This window comes from Lutra lutra, chromosome 1 (assembly GCF_902655055.1).
Source record: "Lutra lutra chromosome 1, mLutLut1.2, whole genome shotgun sequence".
Classification (NCBI taxonomy): Eukaryota; Metazoa; Chordata; class Mammalia; order Carnivora; family Mustelidae; genus Lutra; species Lutra lutra.
Window position 1 is genome coordinate 164,596,738 of NC_062278.1, and position 19,252 is coordinate 164,615,989.

At 42.4% G+C, this 19,252-nt stretch overlaps 2 protein-coding genes across 10 annotated transcripts in view; one reads left to right on the forward strand and one right to left on the reverse strand.

The window, feature by feature from the left end:
- MGLL (monoglyceride lipase) overlaps positions 1-6,463 on the reverse strand; it is a 233,392-nt gene extending 226,929 nt beyond the window's left edge. The window contains exon 1 of the mRNA XM_047743143.1: positions 6,366-6,463. The gene's annotated coding sequence lies outside the window, so the exon portion shown is untranslated. The remainder of the gene's footprint in view (positions 1-6,365) is intronic.
- The window catches only part of KBTBD12 (kelch repeat and BTB domain containing 12), a 76,719-nt gene that overhangs the window by 41,162 nt on the left and 16,305 nt on the right, over positions 1-19,252 (forward strand). For 7 of the 9 annotated variants that reach the window (XM_047743009.1, XM_047743019.1, XM_047743025.1 and 4 more), the window contains one exon: positions 7,365-7,562. In XM_047743009.1, coding sequence (XP_047598965.1) covers positions 7,365-7,562 — 198 coding nt within the window. Of the gene's footprint in view, positions 1-7,364; positions 7,563-7,869; positions 8,894-8,921; positions 9,222-19,252 lie in introns of those variants that run through there. The other 2 variants (XR_007129641.1, XM_047743051.1) reach the window with 2 other exon arrangements.

A 19,252-nucleotide genomic window follows, 5' to 3' on the forward strand; every position in this document is an offset into this window, starting at 1 on the left:
AGAAGTTAAGTTTCATTATGGTAAGCTTTTGCCTTTATCTTTCTTTGGATAAAACTCTCTAAGCACCTTTTTAAAAGTTAACATAAGTGTTTCTCAAATTACCTCAGTTTGTTAAAATGGCAGCTCCCTGACCCTCACGCTCGGCATACTCTGAGCTAGGAGGTCTGGAGTGGGACTTAGGAATCTGAATGGTAGGAAGCATCCAGGCAGTTCTGGAGAGAATAATCATAGGACACTACATTTGGAGAAATACAAATAATGGTGAGAACAGTGAAGAGGGGGAGGGATCACATGCCCAGAATATTTACTAAGTACGTACGGCATAAGCCAGCCCCGGGCCCAGCTTGTAGAACAGATGCAGAGATGAACAAGTCAAACTCCCTTCCCCTGGGCAGAGTGTAGTCAGGTACCCTAGGAGGATGGCAAGCTCATTCGGTCAAAGTATCCTGGCATTGGGGGCCATCTGCCTTCTGCTCAGGTCATGAACTCAGGGTCCTGGGATCGAGCCCCGCATCAGGCTCTCTGCTCAGCGGGGAGCCTGCTTCTGCCTCCCTGCTGCGCATGCTCTCTCTCATGCTCACTCTCTCTGTCAAATAAGTAAATAAAATCTTTTTTAAAAAAAGTATTCCGGCATTCATAAGTTATCAGAGCAGGCTGTTGAGTATGGTCTGATTGAATCCCAGAAGTGTTCTGGACTTAGATAGACATTTCTTAAGTTCATGCAGGACCAAAAAAAAAAAAAAAAAAAAAAGAAAAGAAAGAAAGAGAGAGAGAGAGAAAGAAGAGAAAAAAAAGGGGGCACTATGTTTTTACCATGGCCAAAAACGTCAGACAAGGTATTCTTCGTGTCCTCTTTCTCTGAGAAAAGGCTTGCATTTAGGGATTCATCAGCTGAGGGGACTTTGAACCGGAGTGAAACCTCATCATCTTTTTGTTGTGGATGTCCATGAAATGTATTTCCAGTTAATCAATGAAGGATTCTTAAAAAGATTTATTTGTGTATTTGAAAGAGAGAGAGGGAGACTCAGCAGGAGGAAAGGCAGCAGAAAGGGAAACAATCTCAAACAGACTCCCCACTGAGCACAGAGCCCAATGCAGGGCTTGATCTCATGATCCTGACATCATGACCTGAACCGAAATCAAGAGTCGGACACTTAACCAACTAAGCCACCCAGTCGCCTTCATATGAAGGATTTTAACCTTGATTATCTGGCACTCTCAACAGGGAATCCCAAAATAAGTCTCTAAGAAACCGAAGTTTTCCTGTGGCTCCCAAATTGCAATTTAGCTATTAGGAATTTTTATCACTGATACCCTAAAAGTTCACGGAGAGTTGACAGTCCCACATTTCATTATGACCGTTAGTTAGAAATTCTGCTTTATTCAATCCATGTATAATTATCGTGCTATATCACTTACGGTTTCATATTTGCCTTTGGTTTCCCAGTAGACTGCGTCTTAAGGACAAAAGAATCTTAAACGTGTTATTTTCTGATATCTAGGACAAACCCAAGGGGGATATTCAAAACATACACTGTTTAAAATTAATTAGAAGTTTAAAGTGTTCCTTATCCTGAAGTCAAAGTTGGAAGCTCCTATGACGAGAAAGTCGCTGATGAAACAGTGCTGAAAATGAACGAGAAGTGTCTTTGGAGAGGGTTGTCTTGGCCACTGATTTAGTTGCATATGTTTGCAGAAAAGCATAGTGTTCCGTAGCCGAAGGATTGTGCAACTATGCGTTCTATGCTTTTTTTCTACGAAAAGAGATAAATTGCTAAAAGCCACACCAATGGCAAGGATTTGTTCAAGAAAGTAAATCTCAGGTCTGTTCTCGTGAAGCCTGAGGTAGAGAGTCAACTACTCCATATCTATGGCATATTAATGACAACAGGTCATATGGTTACTCCTGAATCCTTAAGAAAATCTTTAATTACGTCTGGTATCCTCAACTCACTAAGCCAGAGATAACATAATATATGTTTTAAAGCATCATAAAGGAGTAGAATGTATTACCTTCAACTGGTTTATCCTAATTCATAGATGTGATCATTTTTTTATCACTCTCTTTCTCTATTAGTTCTTGGGCAAATATGGAAATGAGCACAAAATGATGACTTCCTGCAAATCATTTTGTTTACACATGAGATAAATATGCCAAAGATTAATAGTTAGTCAGTAAATATTATTAAGATCCCTTACAAAGAAGACATTATACTTAGCGGCTCAGAGAAGGATTCGTATCCTGTGTATCCACATTTTTCAGCTGTGCACTGTATCTGGTGACTAGTTCTCACAAGGCCACTTCAGAGAAGTATTAGCAGAGTGTTGACCTGTGTCCTAGATTAGATTAGGTCCAGCCCAGGTTAAGAGAAGTGACTGATTCTTTAGGCAGGCCAACCTGGGGGTAGAGACCTAGATTCCTAGATCCTGAAGAAGATGAGCTTTCTAAACTGACTGGAAGTGAGTTTTTAGCTCTCTGGACTCAGGGCTTGTCCCGTTCTGGGAAGACAGTCATTGCTTTTTGTTTTGACAGAAAAAAGTATAAGAAGATAAGATACCTGGGGTGAGGGCGAGGAGCTGATCCTTTTATACATTTAGTTAAATTTTTATTTAACTATCTATAAAAAGTGTTGAGAAGGGGCGCCTGGGTGGCTCAGTGGGTTAAGCCGCTGCCTTCGGCTCAGGTCATGATCCCAGGTCCTAGGTTCGAGCCCCACATCGGGCTTTCTGCTCAGCAGGGAGCCTGCTTCCTCCTCTCTCTCTGCCTGCCTCTCTGCTTACTTGTGATTTCTCTCTGTCAAATAAATAAATAAAATCTTTGGAAAAAAAAAAAAAGTGTTGAGAATACAGATATAAATTAGACACTATTCTGCCCTCCTGTGACTTATAATCTAAACTAATAGCAAGACAAACCTAAATAAAGAACAATGTATCTTATAAGAATCTGATTTCTGTTCAAAAGACAGTGGGATCCAAAGAAAGGAATGACCAATTTTGTGTAGAAAGACATGAAAGACTTCTTTATTTTTATTTTTATTTTTATTTTTATTTTTATTTTTAAGTAATCTCTACACCCAGCGTGGGGCTCTAACTCACAACCCGGAGATCAAGAGTCACATGCTGTATGGACTGAGCCAGCCAGATGCCCCTGGACATGAAGGATTTCTTAGTGGTGACTATTGAACTGAGCCTTAAAAGAGAAGTAGGAGGTTATGAAGTGGGGGAGGCAGAGAAGAGGTCATTCTAGGCAGAGACCAGCCCAAGCAAAGACCAAGAGCTATACAGTTGTAACCTGTTTGGGGAACAGCACGCAGCCCAGCGTGCCTGCAGCACAAGGCCGTGGAGTGCGCTGGAGGAAAGGTGAGGCTCCAGGCAGCGTCTGGGTCATGAAAGCTGCGTATCTTTCCAGGAAGGGCCAGACAGGAGATGCGTTGAGGCGCAACCAACAGAACTGGACGATGGCTGAGATACGGAGGGTGCTAAACCAAGCTGGATAGTGGTTCTACTCATCTGAGGCTGTGCCTTGTCACCTCTGACCTGCCGTGACATCTCTACGTCACGGGTACGCTTGCTGCTACCCACCGTTCCCAGGCTCTCCCTTGTTCTCCCCAGACCGGCTCAGCCTTCAGACCTGCCAGGGCCTGCAGGACAAGCTCGTGAAGAGGAGCAGGGAAGGAACAAGGGAAAGATAGGTCCAGGGCTTGAAAGAACTGACAGGGTGGGGCCGGACTTGACTCACACAGTGAGATCCACTGGTGCCCAGCACCGGGTTAAGACAAGAAGCCCAGAGGCCATTCAGAATCGGGGGGGACAGCAATTTTGTAACTTCAGTTACTCGCCACCCACAGGCTCAGTGCCAGAATTTACTATCCCGCTACCCACATGTCCACTTGGAAACGTATTTCTTATTCTGGTGGAAACGTGAGATCTTTCAAACAGCTGATTTTCCCTCTAAAATCAAGCAAAAGCAAGCTTTAACAAATGGAACTTGGTCTTCCTTTTCAGCTCTTTTATTTGATTTTCATGGTATTGTGTTTTGAAGAGCAAAGCAAATGCAGACAGTTGATTGTTTTCTTAACCTGGCGAGAAAAAAAAACTGGCAAAGCATGGTAAAGGGTTAGCAGGTGAAGAGGAAGGCCTTATCAAGTAAATGAGGACTATCAGCTCACGATCTGTGAGCCAAGACACACTCAATAAGCAAGGCCAGCATCACCCAGAATTTTGTAAATGGCAGATAAGCGTGCTTTCAACCCAGTCCTCGAAGACTTTTTTTCTAAAACACCCGAGACGCCTGGTTAGACTAAGAAAGGTATAAGATTTTGTCTTCTAGGGTCTGGGGCTCCACATTGGGAACTCTAAAATGAGAGTAGAAAATGCTCAGAGAGCAGACAACTCCAGTGAGAACAAATGGTCACAGGCATCATATCAGCAGTGAATAGATTGCCTTTGACGTGCGAGTCAGGAAGTAGTCTGTCCTCTCAGATGTGTGGGCCAGCTTCCCTCCTGGAGGCCTGGGATTGCGAAATCCTTGCCTGGCCTTTAGGATGTCACCTGCCAGAGTCTACCTCTCTCAGATGTTCACCAACAAATGAATTCATCTAAATCTTGTCAGGGAGCTCTCCTCCCCAACCAATGGTTGAGGTGAACGCTTGGCCTATTTAAATGGTAGCCCTTTGACATTTTGATTGTCTCTATCCAACCTTGGAAGAAAATTTTAAGAGAGATTTGACCATACAGTCAGTAGGCCATCAACTGTAGACCTAAAAATAGTTAAATTCAGAGTAAGCAAATGTAAGATTTCAGCCACTTCGGTGAACACTGGCTTATTTACCCAACACTCTAGAACATGCAGGAGAAAGAATTAACATGACCAAATGCTTGCTAGGTGCCACTTTGTTCACAAGCAGTACGTGAGAATAAAGAAATTCCCAGAGTAATTCCCTTTTACCCCGTTACAGTTATGTAATCACTTAATCTTTGCCACAACTTATGAACGTGATATTATTATCTTTAATTTACAGATGAGAAAGTTGAGGCTTAGAGCGATCAAAGGGACCCATGTTAGGAAATGGACACAAGCATATGAACCAAGATCTGTCTGTTCCCAAAAGCCTACCTGCTTTTTCTGTGTCACAAGGGAGCCTACGACAGCAAAGACATTTACTAAAGCTTGTTTCAAAAGCTTCTTTGGCAATGCAAGCAACTTTGAGAGCTTGTCAGACCAATTACACAATCCCCTTCCTCTTTTGGATCCAGCCCAGGGAAGAACAGAGTAAGCCCGCCACCTGAAGGCAGCTCAGCAGGCAAGAGCTGGGAGCCAGGGCCACTGTAGTCAGGGTGCTGAGGACAGGGAGTCCTAGGGGGGTGGCTCACCTCTGCCCTCAGCCAGCTCCCTGACAGGCTTTGCGTGTGAGCCTACAAAGAAGAGGAAAGAAAGGGATGAATCTGTAGCAGCCAAACCCAAGAAGAGCAGGTCTTCATCTTTGTAGAAACAAAAATGAGGGGAGGGAGGCACTGTCCTGTCGTTTTCCTCCCTCCCCTCCCCCACCACCACTAAAACCCTGAGGTGTAGAGTTGGCATTCGAGGTCCATTTGGGCATGACTGCAAAGACAGTTTTCTATCCATTGGCCTGTTTTGAATACAGAAAGTCAGGCTGAGAGGTTCTGGTAGCATATAAATAAAGATATGGAGGTATCTCAATTGAAATTCTGAGATGTACTGATCCTACCCTCGATTTCTCTCATCAAAAGAGTTCTCTTGTAGTGCTGCTACTGACTTATTAATAAAGATCACGCTTATATTTGGATTATTTATCTACTCCGGATTCACCTTCAGTTTAGCTCATTAGTCTGCTGTTGAGTGATGCTCTAAGTGTACTTGATGGTGGGATTACATCCAAGTGAGAAGGAGAACTCATTCAGGCGTTAATGGTCAGAAGCCGAGACAATACCCCGCCAGCCATGGCACCCTCGAGGGGAGCGTGTGCGCTGTCTGCCAACCAAACAGAAAGGGCACATGTTTCCAAGAGCAGAGGAAGGGCTGAACGTTATAATTAAATACACTCAGTAACAGAGAAACAAAAATGACAAGCGCTCTAATTATTTCAAAAACCGAAAGAATAATGCCCATTCTTCATATGCACAATGTTGAGGAAGCTTTTCTAATGGACCTTCACTGAAACGTCTTAAGTTATGTTCAGGATGCTGGTTGCTCGGCGTGCCCCAGCCTGGCTCCCAGGGACTTGCACTTAACCTGTTCGCTTCCCCATATTCATAGGTCTTCCGAAGTGGTTGTAATATCATCCAGCCTAGCAATATCTCTCCTGGGTCTTGGGGAGCAAGTAACTAAAGCATCTCATTCTTACCTGTTGGGAAGTGGCCAGGTTTAGCTGCTGGAGAGAAGTCCTCTTCTCGAAGCTGTCTTGCCCCACAAACTGGAAATGCCACTTTTTGCTGGACTAGGAAACCTCCAGCTACCACAGCGCCACCCTGGAAGAGGGCCGTGAAGCGCAGAGCCGTGCAGTTAACCAAGGCCAGTGTGTTCCCCTCCTCGGAAACGCTGCGGCTCAGACTTGGCACCGTAATGGGCTAAATTATTTATCCAGTCGGATAAGAGAGAAAGCTGCTAAGAGCTTCCTGAGTTGATAGCCTCACGCCCTGGATCCACACTGAGACAGGAAACAGGCTGGGCTCCGTCAGCAACGAGGGGGAAAATAAATAATAAAAATTTTTAAAAATAGCCTTCCTCCAAAGTCCTCTGCCATCACCACTCTCACTTATTACCAGTATCTGTTGAATGAACCGTATCATCTGAAAATGGAAGAGGCACTGGGCATTTGGGTTTGGAGCCTTTCTTTGACCCCCAACCTGAAATTTGTCGAAGAATGGCCCTTCCCTAATGGGGAAAAGTCCCCGCAACTTAGGCGAGGAAGAGACAGGTTTACATCGATGAGGAACAGAAAGGACGCCCCCTACTGGCAGGTCAGTGAAATCGCTGGCAAGGATCCTCTGAAAGACAGATGTCAGAGTCAAGCTGCCCTGGCAAGCAAACATGAAACAGCCCGTAACGGGGTTGTTCATGGTGTGAACCAGCGTTGGATGTTGTAGAACATAAAACCTGCAGTGGAATCGGTTTCATGCATAAGCACAAACAGGACACTCTAAAAAAAGGTGATATTCAACTTGGCTGTGGAGTACAGAACAGACATCACTATTGCTTAGAAATAACCTGAGAAGGAGCCCCAGGCAAGACAGAAAAGTCAAAGGCCTGTAATGTGTGATGCAGATTGTAGGAGGAAGGGGGTGCGAGTCATAGGGAAATTGAAGTTCTCAGTCATCTCATTTCCGTGTACTGTTCTCTGTAGGTGGAATTGGCTGTGTAGGTCGAGACAAAGGCCAGGTTCGAAAGTGCCTTGATGTGGTGGAGATCTATAACCCTGATGGAGACTTCTGGAGAGAGGGCCCACCTATGCCAAGTCCCCTGCTCTCCCTCCGAACCAATTCCACCAATGCAGGAGCCGTGGATGGGAAGCTCTATGTCTGCGGGGGATTCCACGGAGCAGGTATTGATCCCATTGCAAATGCTTGATAACCTCCCTCGGCATTGACTTTAACCTCTCCCCTTAATTGACCCGGCCGCCAAAGAATAATCCTGAGAGCAGGGTGAGCCCTGGCAAAAGCCCAGCCTTCAGAGCCAAGCTCTGAACTTGGCTTTTCACATCAGCAAAAGAGTGCTACTACCTTCACAGGCTACCGTTCGGGTGAAATGAGATCTAGTTTATAATGCGTCTGCCATAGAGCAGACACTCAGTAACTCTTAGCTGAATACGAGAACAGAGTTGGGAAAAGCAAGTCTAATCCTAATTGCAGGGCTGCCACTTGAAGAACAGGTGGAAGTGGAGTCACGACCGGAAGTGCTGGGTTTTATCACTGTCCTTATTGACCAAGAGAGCCCGCCCTCAGAGGACATGCTTCTCCCTTCTCCACTGCTCCCACTTCAAATAAATTGCTTGAAAGCATTTCTAAAGTAATGCCTAATGCATGTAATTATTACCACACTTAGTTCCCACCTATCAGATTGTACCATCTTTGCAATATACAGTATGGATTTATCATTTTTAACGTAACGGGGACATTTTTAAATATGCACAAAGCTAATAAGCAACTACCTGCAAAGCTTGATTGGTTGCATCAGTAAATAAGGCAGAGTGCAGTTATATTAAAATGACTAACTGTTCAATTCTAACCTTGCTAATAGAAGCACTAGGCCAGTACATATCCGTGAAAAGCATGCCTTGAGAGCACTTCAAACTTTGGAAGGGTGCCAGATTCAAATAAAGCTGACACTGCAACAAGGCCAAGCCTTTAATAAACCCACCTTCATTTTTAATGCACGTCGTTATATGGAAGTAAAAGAATGAAGTTATCATTACGAACTAAAAGAGACAGGAGATAAATGAACCAAATACAATGAGTGGGCCTTATTTGGCTCTTGATTTGGACGAATCTTGCATAAAAAGATATTTTTCAGATAGTCCGGAAAATTTTAACATGGACTAGAATATTAGAGGATAGTAGGGAATTGTTCATTGTTAGGTTATGATAATAGTGGCATTGTGGTTTTGTATAAAGGAGAAAGGAAAAAGAAGAATGTGAACAATTAGAGATCACTTAAAAGTATTTATGGGTGACAAGGATATGCTGTCTGAAACTCACTATCATCTACTCCAGCACATATTTTTTTTTAAAAAGTCAATGGAGTGAGGGGGGCAAGAGCAGATTTTATGGCATCGGTAAAATGTTGATAATTGTTAAAGTTGGCTAATGGATGCATCAGCACATTATTTCACTACTTCTGTGTACGCTTGAACATTCCCATAATAAAAAGCTTTCATTTCCCTTTTCCCTCTCTTTCTTCAAAGGACTTTCAAAGAGGTTTTTTAAAAACTATTTTAATATCTTTTATATGAAACATCACATCCTTATGTAAAGGAATCTATCATGGTAGCAAGAAACCTGGCTCGGGAAGGAGATCTGATGGATTTCCCCTGGTTCACGCTCTGGGCGCAAGCCAGGACACGAGGAGCCAGGAGAGAGATCCCAGCTGCTGGACCCGCACACCCAACCAGGGCTCTCCTCCAGCTGCGATCACAAATCTCCTCTCCATCCTCTGGCTTTTGGCTTTCTCCTGACCAGAAGAGAAGAACAGAGAATTACAAAAGGTAGCCCCAGGGCATCCAGAGGGATGGGTGGCAATTAGCGTCTAAGGATCTGAAAGATATTCTGTTTTGTCTTCCGTCTTTATCTTATCTTTCCTTGTATAATATCAAGTTAGAGAATTGATACCCTCCAGCTTTTCAAACCTGTCTACACTCATACCAAGAGACAATCTCTTTTCTTGGTACTGTAGTGGATGCTTTCAGCCAGAGGGAAAGGGATTTACCATATGACTCTCAAAGTCCATTTTAATTATTTGGTTCAAACACAGTGGATTTTCTGGGATTAGCTAAACGAATCATCACTGGGGTTTTATGAAAATGGAGCAATTGTATAATAGCGTGCTCGTGATGAACCAGCAACCTCAGCATCAGATCTAAAAACAGGCACTGAATTTTCTCTCCTCATGTGACACGAACCTAGTCATCCCATTTATTTAGTCAGAAAACCACAATCAAGAAATTAATCTCTTATAATCTACTCAGTGAATTCAGTAAAAAGGTGGTTGAAATGTAACTTTTGATAAGCATTTGGGATGCCAGCAGTATGTCCAACATGTCAAGAAAGACAGATTCATAAACATGTGATAAATTTAATAATTTGGTTTTGGTGAAAATACTAGTTTGAACACCTCTATTTTCTCCCCAAGCCCCACTAAAATGACAGTGAAAGGAATAAACCCAGTCGGACAAAGGAAAGAAGAGGGAGGGCAACAGCAACCAAATTCTGGAAGCTAGACAGCCGATGAATGAGTAGTAATTAACCAGACCTGAGAAAGTTCAATCCTGAACTGGCCACAGGAAAAGCAAGCATACAGACAAAACCCCCAGATTTGTAGCACAGAACCCTGGGCAACCTCAGGGACTGGCAACAGCAGGCACCTCTGGAGGAGGGAATGAAGGTGATGCTGCCAGAGGAAAGGAAGACCTGACTCTCCTCCTTGCTCTCAGTAGGGACGCAGAGCCTCGCCTCCACCCTAATGGAGACCAAAGCTGAGGCTAGGAGCGGAAGGCGGGTGCTCGGTACTGAAGCAGGCAGAGTAAATGAACAGCTGCACACAGAATATTGAGATCCCCACCTTTCTTCCTTCCTGGCTTCCAGAATGTGGACAACCATACCCTCCAGGCATGGGACTGGAAGACTTGTCTTTGGCCAGCCCTGAAATAAGGCAAAGCCAAATCACCCCGTGGAGAACCTCACAGAGAAAGCTTCCACAGCATCCCACTCTTAAAGATGAACAAACAGCTGGAGGCTCTCAGAGATTTGAGGAAAGTATGTAAATCAGAGAAAAAGTCAAAACAAATAAAAAAGAGCAACTTGGAGGAAACGGAAATTGTAACAGGAGAAGTGTCCTCAGAGACATAAGAGAAAACACTGCCGTCAGTGAACGGGAAAAACATATTTCAAGGAGTTCTTGGAAATTAAAAGTATGATAGGCAAAATTAAATATACAATAGGAAATTTGGAGGGTATAGTGGGAGGAACTTCTCAGAAAGCAGAGCGAAAACCAGTTCGATGGAAAGTAAGACAGGAAACAAGTCCAAAGTGTCCATCGTTTGAATAAGAGGAGTTGCAGTAAAAAAGAGCAGAGAACATGGGGAGGAATAAATCATCTGTAAAATAAATTAAGAAATTTTCCCAGAACTGAAGTCACCAGTTCGCAAGGATACACCACATGAAATACACACAGTGAATGAAAACCAACCCAAACTAAAGCACTTGGGGACAAATAAAAGATCCCAAAAACTTCCAGAGAGAGAGGGGAATAAGTTTCATACAAAGTGTCAAGAATCAGAATAGCATCCAATTCTGAACCAAGACCTTGGAATCCAGAAGAAAATGAAGCAAATGCCTTCAAAGATCCTATGGGGAAATTATTTTCCACCTACACTTCTATACCTGCTGAATTATTCATTAAGCGGGAGGGCACAAATTCAGCCAAGCAATGTCTCAAAACATGTAACTCCTCTGTGCCCTTTTATTAGGATACGATTCACCAAAAATGGACAGATAAACCAAAAAAGAATCGACACTGGATCCAGGGAACAGAATCAAACATGATAGAGAGGAAGAAATTCCCAGGGAGATGTTTAAGGGCAATCTGAGGGTAGATCAGCACAGAATGGGGTGGCTCGAAAGGCTTAGCAGGAGGAGACTGCCGGCAGAGAAAACGGATGAGATCTTCATGTTTTGGAAGATCTAGACATTTAGACATTTGGAGAAGAGCAATGAAAATGAACCAAACCAAGCAATTGGCTTGGAGAAAACAAGAAGCTGCACAGGAAAGGAGAAGTATGGCACATGGCTCATCTGTGAATAGCTTTTATAGTAATAGCGTCTAATAATGTAAGTATTAAATCCTGCACTGACCAACATCACACCTTAACTATTCGGGAAAAACAGGAAACCAGGAAGTAGGCAAACACGGGGATGTGAAAGAAAGGTGGAACCGCATTTTCCATTTTCCATGGTGGGCGCCGAGAGTCAATACCTTCATCTGAGAAATCAAGCAGCATCAGTAGTATAAAAAGTGTTATTTACAGGAACAGTGCCCAATGCCAGCAGACTCAGCCAGAGTTGAAAGAGGAGCATTAAATGGGGGGGAGAGGAGGAGATGACTGTTTTTAAGGAATACACCTTGTAAAGCTGTTTGACTCTTTTACGTCATGTGCATGTACAACTGATAAATCAAAAACTAAATTTAAAATGTATGAATAATAGTACATATAATGCAGGAGTAATGGGGATTGCGGGGAGGGATATGAAGGAAAATATTATCTAGGACGTCTGTTGGGAGCTGATTCTCCATGAGTCTCAGGCATGTTTTGTGAGCAGAAGCACTGACTGTCTTTGTCCTGGACTATCTTTTTAAGCATGTTTGTATAGCATACAGCCCAGAAAACAGAAACAGTGTCTCCCTCCGCAGCAAAAGGCAGGTATACTTACTGGCCATTATGAAAGATTCAGGGTCCTGGGGCCCCTGGGTGGCTCTGTAAGTTAGGCACTTGACTCTTGATTTTGGCTTAGGTCATGATCTCAGGGCTGTGGGATCGAGCCCCACATCAGGGTCCATGCTCAGTGGGGAGTCTGCTATGTCCCTCTCTCTGTCCCTCTGCCCCCCCCCAAATAAATAAATAAATCTTAAAAAAAAAAAAGATTTAGGGTCCCTAAGCTCAGGGTTCCTCTCCTGTAATGCAGCCCACTGACTACACAGGTATCACCTGTCACTCTTCATGCTGTTCTGTGGGAACTGGGTCTCAAATAACAAATGCTGATGCATTGGCTACTACTCTTGCTGTGAGTGACATTGCCCTTCATCTCAGACCTTGGGGGTTCACATCATCTCTCGGTGTCCACAAAACTGTAACAAGCTACCCTGTAAAATCTCATTCTCTGCACCGTTCTTGACAGAGTCCTGGGACTCACCAGCGCAGAATGGGGTCGGGGGACAGAAGCAAACACAAAAGCAAACACAAAACCTCTTTCTCCACCTCCAACAGAGTGAGGAAGCCAGCATTATGCTTCAAAAACATCAGAGCTCATTAACCCCAGTCCTTCACAAACTTTCAAAATAGAGAAGAGAGAGCACTTTCCAATTCATCCTGATACCAAAACTAGACAAAGACGTTGAAAAGCAACTATAGGCCAATACCCTTAAGAATAAGGATGCAAAAATCCTCAACAAAATGCAAGCAAACTGAATCCAGCAACATACCAAAAAAATTATACACCATGCCAAGCAGGATTTATCCCAAGAATGAAAAGTTGGTTCACCATGTGAAAGTTAACCAATTCAAGACATCGTATTTGTAGAATAAAGAACAAAAAAGAGGTCGATCATTTCAATAGATGCAGAAAAAGATCTGTCAGAATCTAGTACTCTTCCATGACGGTAATACCTAGCAAACTAGAAATAGAAGGGAATTTCCACAACCTGAAAAGGGCCAACCCAGCTAACATCATACTTAATGGTCAAGGACTGAAAGCTTTCTCCCTAAAATCGGGAACAGGACACAAATATTTATTTTTGTCACTTCTATTCAACATTATACTAGAGGTTCCAATGAAGGCAATTAGGAAAGAAAAACAAAATGCATTGAGATCAGAAAAGAATAAATAATTGTATACGACATGATCTTTTATTTAGAAGAATCCCAAAGAATCAAAACACCGAAAAAACTTTCAGAGCTAATGAATTCAACAAGGTTGCAGGATGCAGTCCAATATACAAAAAAAAAAAAATTGTATTTTCTATACCCTCATAATGAACAATCTGAAAATGGAATTAAGAAAACAGCACCATTTATAATAATATCAAAAAGAATAAAATGCATAGTAATGTAAGTGACCTAAAAAGTGCAGGACTTGTTCACTGTAAAGTGCAAAACATCATGAAAAGAAATTAAAACCTAAACAAAATCCAAAAGATTGCACAGAAAAATTGACAAACCGATCCTAAAATTTATATGGAAATGCAAGAGACCGAGACTATGCAAAAGTCTTGAACAAAATTAGAAGACTCACGCTTCCTAATTTCAAAACTCCCTTCAAAGCTATAATAATCAAGACTGTGTGGAACCAGCACAATAGCAGACATACAGATCAGTGGAATACGCTTGACGTTCCAGGGCGGTACAAGGGTGCCAAGACAACTCGATGAAGAAAAGATCCCTCTTCAACAAATGGTGCAGGAATAATTGGATGTCCACATGCAAGTGAATGAATTTGGACTCCTACCTCACCCATGGACAAAAATGAACTCAAAGTAGATTCACAACCCAAACATGAGAGCTAAAACTGTGAAACTCTTAGAAGAAAACTTGGACATAAATCTTTGTGATCCCAAATGAGGCCATGGTTTCTTAGGTACATCTGAGCACAAACAAAAAAAGAGTAAGTGAGGAAATTGTACATGGAAATTAAAAACTTTTGTGCTTCAAAGGGCACCACCAAGGAAATGAAAAGACAACCCACAGGAAAAGAGAAAATATTTGCAAACAGCATATCTGATAAGAAGACTTGTATCTAGAATATATTAAGAACTCTTACAACTCAATCATAAAAAGAAAAAGAACCCATTTTTTTTTTAATTGACAAAGGACCTGAACAGACATTTCTCCAATGAATATAAACAAATGGCCCATGCTCAGCCTCATGAGCCATTAGGGAAATGCAAATCAAAACCATAATGAGGTTAACACTTCACCACCACTGGGATGTCTATGACAAAGAAAATAAATAACAAATATTGACAAGGGTTGGAGAAACTGGAGCCCTTCTGCACTGCTGATGAAAATGTAAAACAGGGCAGCTGCTTTAGAAAACTCTGGCAGTTCCTCAGAAGGTTAGACACAGAGTTGTCCTAGGACCCAGCAATTCCACTCCTAGGTATAGACCCAAGAGAATTAAAAATAGACCTCCACACAAACACCTGTACACAAATGTTCACAACAGCAGTATTTTTAACAGACTGAAAGTAGAACCCAAATCGCTATCAACTAATGAATGCACAAAGGATATATGGTGCATTCATACAGTGAAACATTATTTGGCAATAAAAAGGAACAGCATACTAACACAAACTACCACCTAAATGAAGCTTGGAAACATTATACGAAGTAAAAGAAGGCTACCGCAAAAGAACTTGTATGATTCCATTTATATGAAATGTGCAGAAAAGGCAAATGCATAGAGATAGAAAGTAGACTTGTGGTTGTCAGGGGGAATCAGGAACAAGAAATGACTGCTAATGGGTACAGGGTACAGGGTTGCTTTTTAAGGAGAAATGTTTTGAAATTAGATGCTGGTGACAGTTGCACAGCTCTGTGAATATACTAAAACACACTGAATTATACATTTTTTTAAAAGATTAATTTTATGGCATGTATATTATATCACAATAAAGCTGGTATTAAGGGAAAAGGAGCTCTTCTTTCTTTTCCCCCCAAAGTAATTTGGCTTTTGTGTTTGGCACTTATGAGGAGAATTAGCTGAATTGCCCACAGGAAAAGTGCATGGGGGCGAGTTCTTTGCTTGGAAGAGGCAGAAATGGCTCATCTAGGGACAGAAATGTAGGTTTCTAGAGACCGAGAGAGACAGTGGTGGCAGGTGACACCTAGTGGCAGGAAACTATTTGCTGCTCATAAAAGCCTCCAGGAGGAGAGGACAACCTAGTAGCTGTAGGATCTTGCAAAAGACCCCAGTGTCAATGTTTGACACACAGAAATCTTGCCTTTCAAGGGACCAGGTGACCCTGGGGAGCAGACATCTCGGTGACAGCTGTAATGAACTGAATACACAAAGACCCACTCCCACGTTTTCTAGCTCCAGTGAGTCCCCAGGATTACTCGGCTATCCCACGAGGAGGGGCTGCTCCCAGAGCGCCCAGTTGCCTTCCCACTGGCAAAGCCCTCACTTCAGCTCGTTCCAGCTACTGGCTCTTTGAGACTCGGCTTTCCTCCAGCCTCTGGTTTTAGCATGCTTCCCCCTAAATCTCTGGTGGAGGATCCCCTCACCTCCTACCCTGGCCATAGCCGGTTGGCACTTACCCGTATTTACAATCTGTAGCTACTTTCCCATTCCTTCCAAGGTGACATGGGACCTCCTTGAGCAAGTTGAGGGAGCCCGTGGTTTTCTCCATTTCAGCTCTATCTGGCTACCCTAGTGGGCGAGGCTCTGGCAGAGAGGTTCCCCCAGAGTCCAGCCCTAAGTCCCTTCTGCTTAGTCCCCCTTAGTCCATCTGACACATTTTCACCATCTTCCTTGGATAATTCTAGGAATCTGTCCTTCCTCCACCCAGGACCCGAGAGCTCTCTGCCTCCCCTAGCTCCAGCAAGAATTCCTCTCAAACCACCCCTCTGTCTTCTCTCATTCAACCTCTCAGGGCCCAGTCCTAAAGGAAGAAAGGCTGCCAAGGACAAACCTGAGTTATCAAAAACAGAAAACACATTGGGAAGCACTTCAAAAAATTAATCACCTCGCTAACAAATGTACAATCCAATGGACAGCTAAGGAGTGCCTGGGTGGCTCAGTCATCGGGCATCTGCCTTAGGCTCAGGTCCTGATCCCCTGCTCCCCTGCTTCCCCTCTCTCTCTCCCTCTCCCCCTGCTTGTGTTCCCTTTCTCACTGCCTCTCTCTTTGTCAAATAGATAAATAAAATCTAAAAAAAAAAAAAAAAAAAAAAGGGACAGCTAACGTTAGCTGGTGTTGACTCTGCCAGGAGCTGTTCTGAGCACTTTGCATATGTTAATTGATTTAATTCTCACAGGAGCCTGTGAGGTGGATCCTCACAGCAGAAACAGAAGCCACCGAAAGAGGTCACACAGAGGGTAACTGTCGAATCTGGGGTCCAAAATCCAGATCGTCTGGCCCCAAAGTCTGCATTTTTTTAACCAGGTGGCTATATTGTCTCTCCGTGCCAAACAAATTAAATGGGAATATTTGGGTATGTGGCCTGGGCATCCACATGTTCTCAAAGCTCTTCAGAGTCTTCTAATACGCAGTCAGAATTGAGAACCACTACACTGGCTGATGTCTGCTCTTCATTCATTCAACAAAGCTTTGTTGAGTGACTTCTGGGTAATAAACCTATGTTAAGCCCTGGAGAACGAATGTATGTGGTCCCAGCCCTGAAGGAGCAAAGTGAGAGCAAAATTGGAAGTTGCTACGTTAGTGGAATAACGTTTTCAGCCAGAGCCTTAGAAGGTAGCTGTGCTCCGTAGAGAAAGAGCTGATTCCGGGTTTGGAGCACAAAAACTGTGATCTTGTACTGCCAGAAAGCATACCAGGAAACGCTTAAGGGAGTCACATCGAAAGACAGAGAAGCCAACCTAAAAGGGTAGTCAGTGGCCAAATTTGGAATAATCTAAATATCCCAAGTCGTTACTGATTGTAACTGATCGAATATATAATAAATGTAAAAGGAACGATCGAAGAATATATAGACTTGTCATTTTGCAACCCCTGATATAGTAATTGGTCAGGCAAATCATCAGTGGATATGAAAAGCATTGATTGAAAGGTTATGAAGAACAGGATCTGGACATAGCACCGAAGTACTGCCTGATATTAACCACAATACTGATACTAACTATGAGGAAAAATACAGACTTCCACAATGGTGAAATTGGATGGTCACCATTGTAACCAAATAATCATCATTAAAAATAGGATAATTGTATGATACAGTTGACCCTTGAACAATGCAGGGGTGAGAGGTGCCGACCCCCACCCCCATGCAGTCAAAAATCCATGTATAACTTTGGACTCTCCCAAAACTTACCTAATAACCTCCTCTTGACCAGAAGCCTTACCAATAACATAGTCAATTAACACATATTTATGTTATATGCATTATATACTAAAATAGTTATATTAAAGTAAGCTAGAGAAGAGAAAATATGGTTAAAATCATAAGGAGAAAATATACTTATAGTACTATTTATTGAAACAAATCTGTATATAAGCAGACTCATGTGATTCAAACCCATGTTGTTCAAGGATCAGCTGTCTATTCTTTCTGGGTAATACAGTAGGAAGGTCTTGCCTACCCACCATCACCAAAATTATTAACTTGTGTCTAATCAAGCCTCTAGACTTCCAGTTTATAGGGAATGCAAGGAGAGGAACAAGTTAGATGACCCTCTGCAGGAACAGACAGATTCAGAATGTGGACATTCAAAGAAGAAAACTGGTCCAAACCCAAAAAAGTTATTTAGTGTCATGGAAAATTAAAAAAAAAAAAACAAAAAAACAAAAAAAAACTGTGCCATCCTAAATGAAAAGCGAACAGAAAGACATAAAAACCAAATATAAAGTGCGAGTGTTTATTGTATTCTGATTGAAAAGAGCAGTCATATGAGGACAGTTTGGAGACAAGTGCAGAAATCAGAACATGGACAGGATATTATTTAATATGATGGAATTAATTTTTTTCCTTAGGTCTGATAATGGTATTGTAATTATGTAAAGAAATATTTTTATTCTTAGAAGAAGCATGCTGAGTATTTAGGGGTGAAGTGTCTTGTCTGCTACTAATTTTTAAATGTTTCAGAAAAAGAAAATGTGTGTTCATGTGTACATATGAGGGAAGCAGTAAAAATATGGAAACATGTTAACTATTATTAAATCCAGATGGAAAGTCTGCTGGTATTCTCTGTACGCCACTTCCCACTACTTCCAATTTCTCAAAATAAAAAGTTGAGAAAGGAACAAAAAGATTTGGTGGCAACTACACGATCAACTTCTGTTTTATCTTAGGACTATCAGCCACAGAGAGAAATACAGTATTATTGAATTTGTCTGTTTTACCATCGTTATTTCAATCTTCCCTGGAGAAACTGTACTAAAACTGTAATATCCTGAAAGAGATTTGCTACTTTTGTTTTTTATATGTCGTATCTACCGTTTGTACTTGCAAAAAGAATGGAGACCATTTAAAGAAGAAGCATAGGAGCAATGAAACTAAAAACATGCCTAGTATTAAGTGGAGAGGATAGTTTTATCAGAAAACCTAAGCTTAGGGAAATTTCCAGAATTTAGCTCAGCTTGCTGGCCACCAAGGCAAAGAAGCCAAAATGATGGGTTTTTAAACTCTTTTTGAGGGAGCCATACAAGTGTCTTCTTCTACTGCTTCTCATCCCAAGTCTGCCTTACTCTTTTCTCACTTCCATCTGTGTCTTCCCAGAGACCTTCCAAGATGGCGTGACAGTCATCAGTTTCACCTTGTTCTTTCTGGCACTCTGGTCATCCAGCACTGTTCTCTCGACACCAGAGCAATGGAGTGGGGATCAGTTCATGTGCAGGGGATCAGGAAGTAGTATCCTCCAACAGATAGGACCTCCTGTCACTAGACAGTGACAGGCTAACATGCCTTCCCAAAATCCTGCAGCCTTACTGCATCGCTCCTGTCATGACTGCTAAGGGACTAACTCGCTGTTCCACACCAGCTTTTCCCTCCACACTGATTGGCCTCATTTTCCAATTAAGTTTCCAATAAATAAAAGTAACCATCTGCTTTAGGCTGAGCTCCTCCAA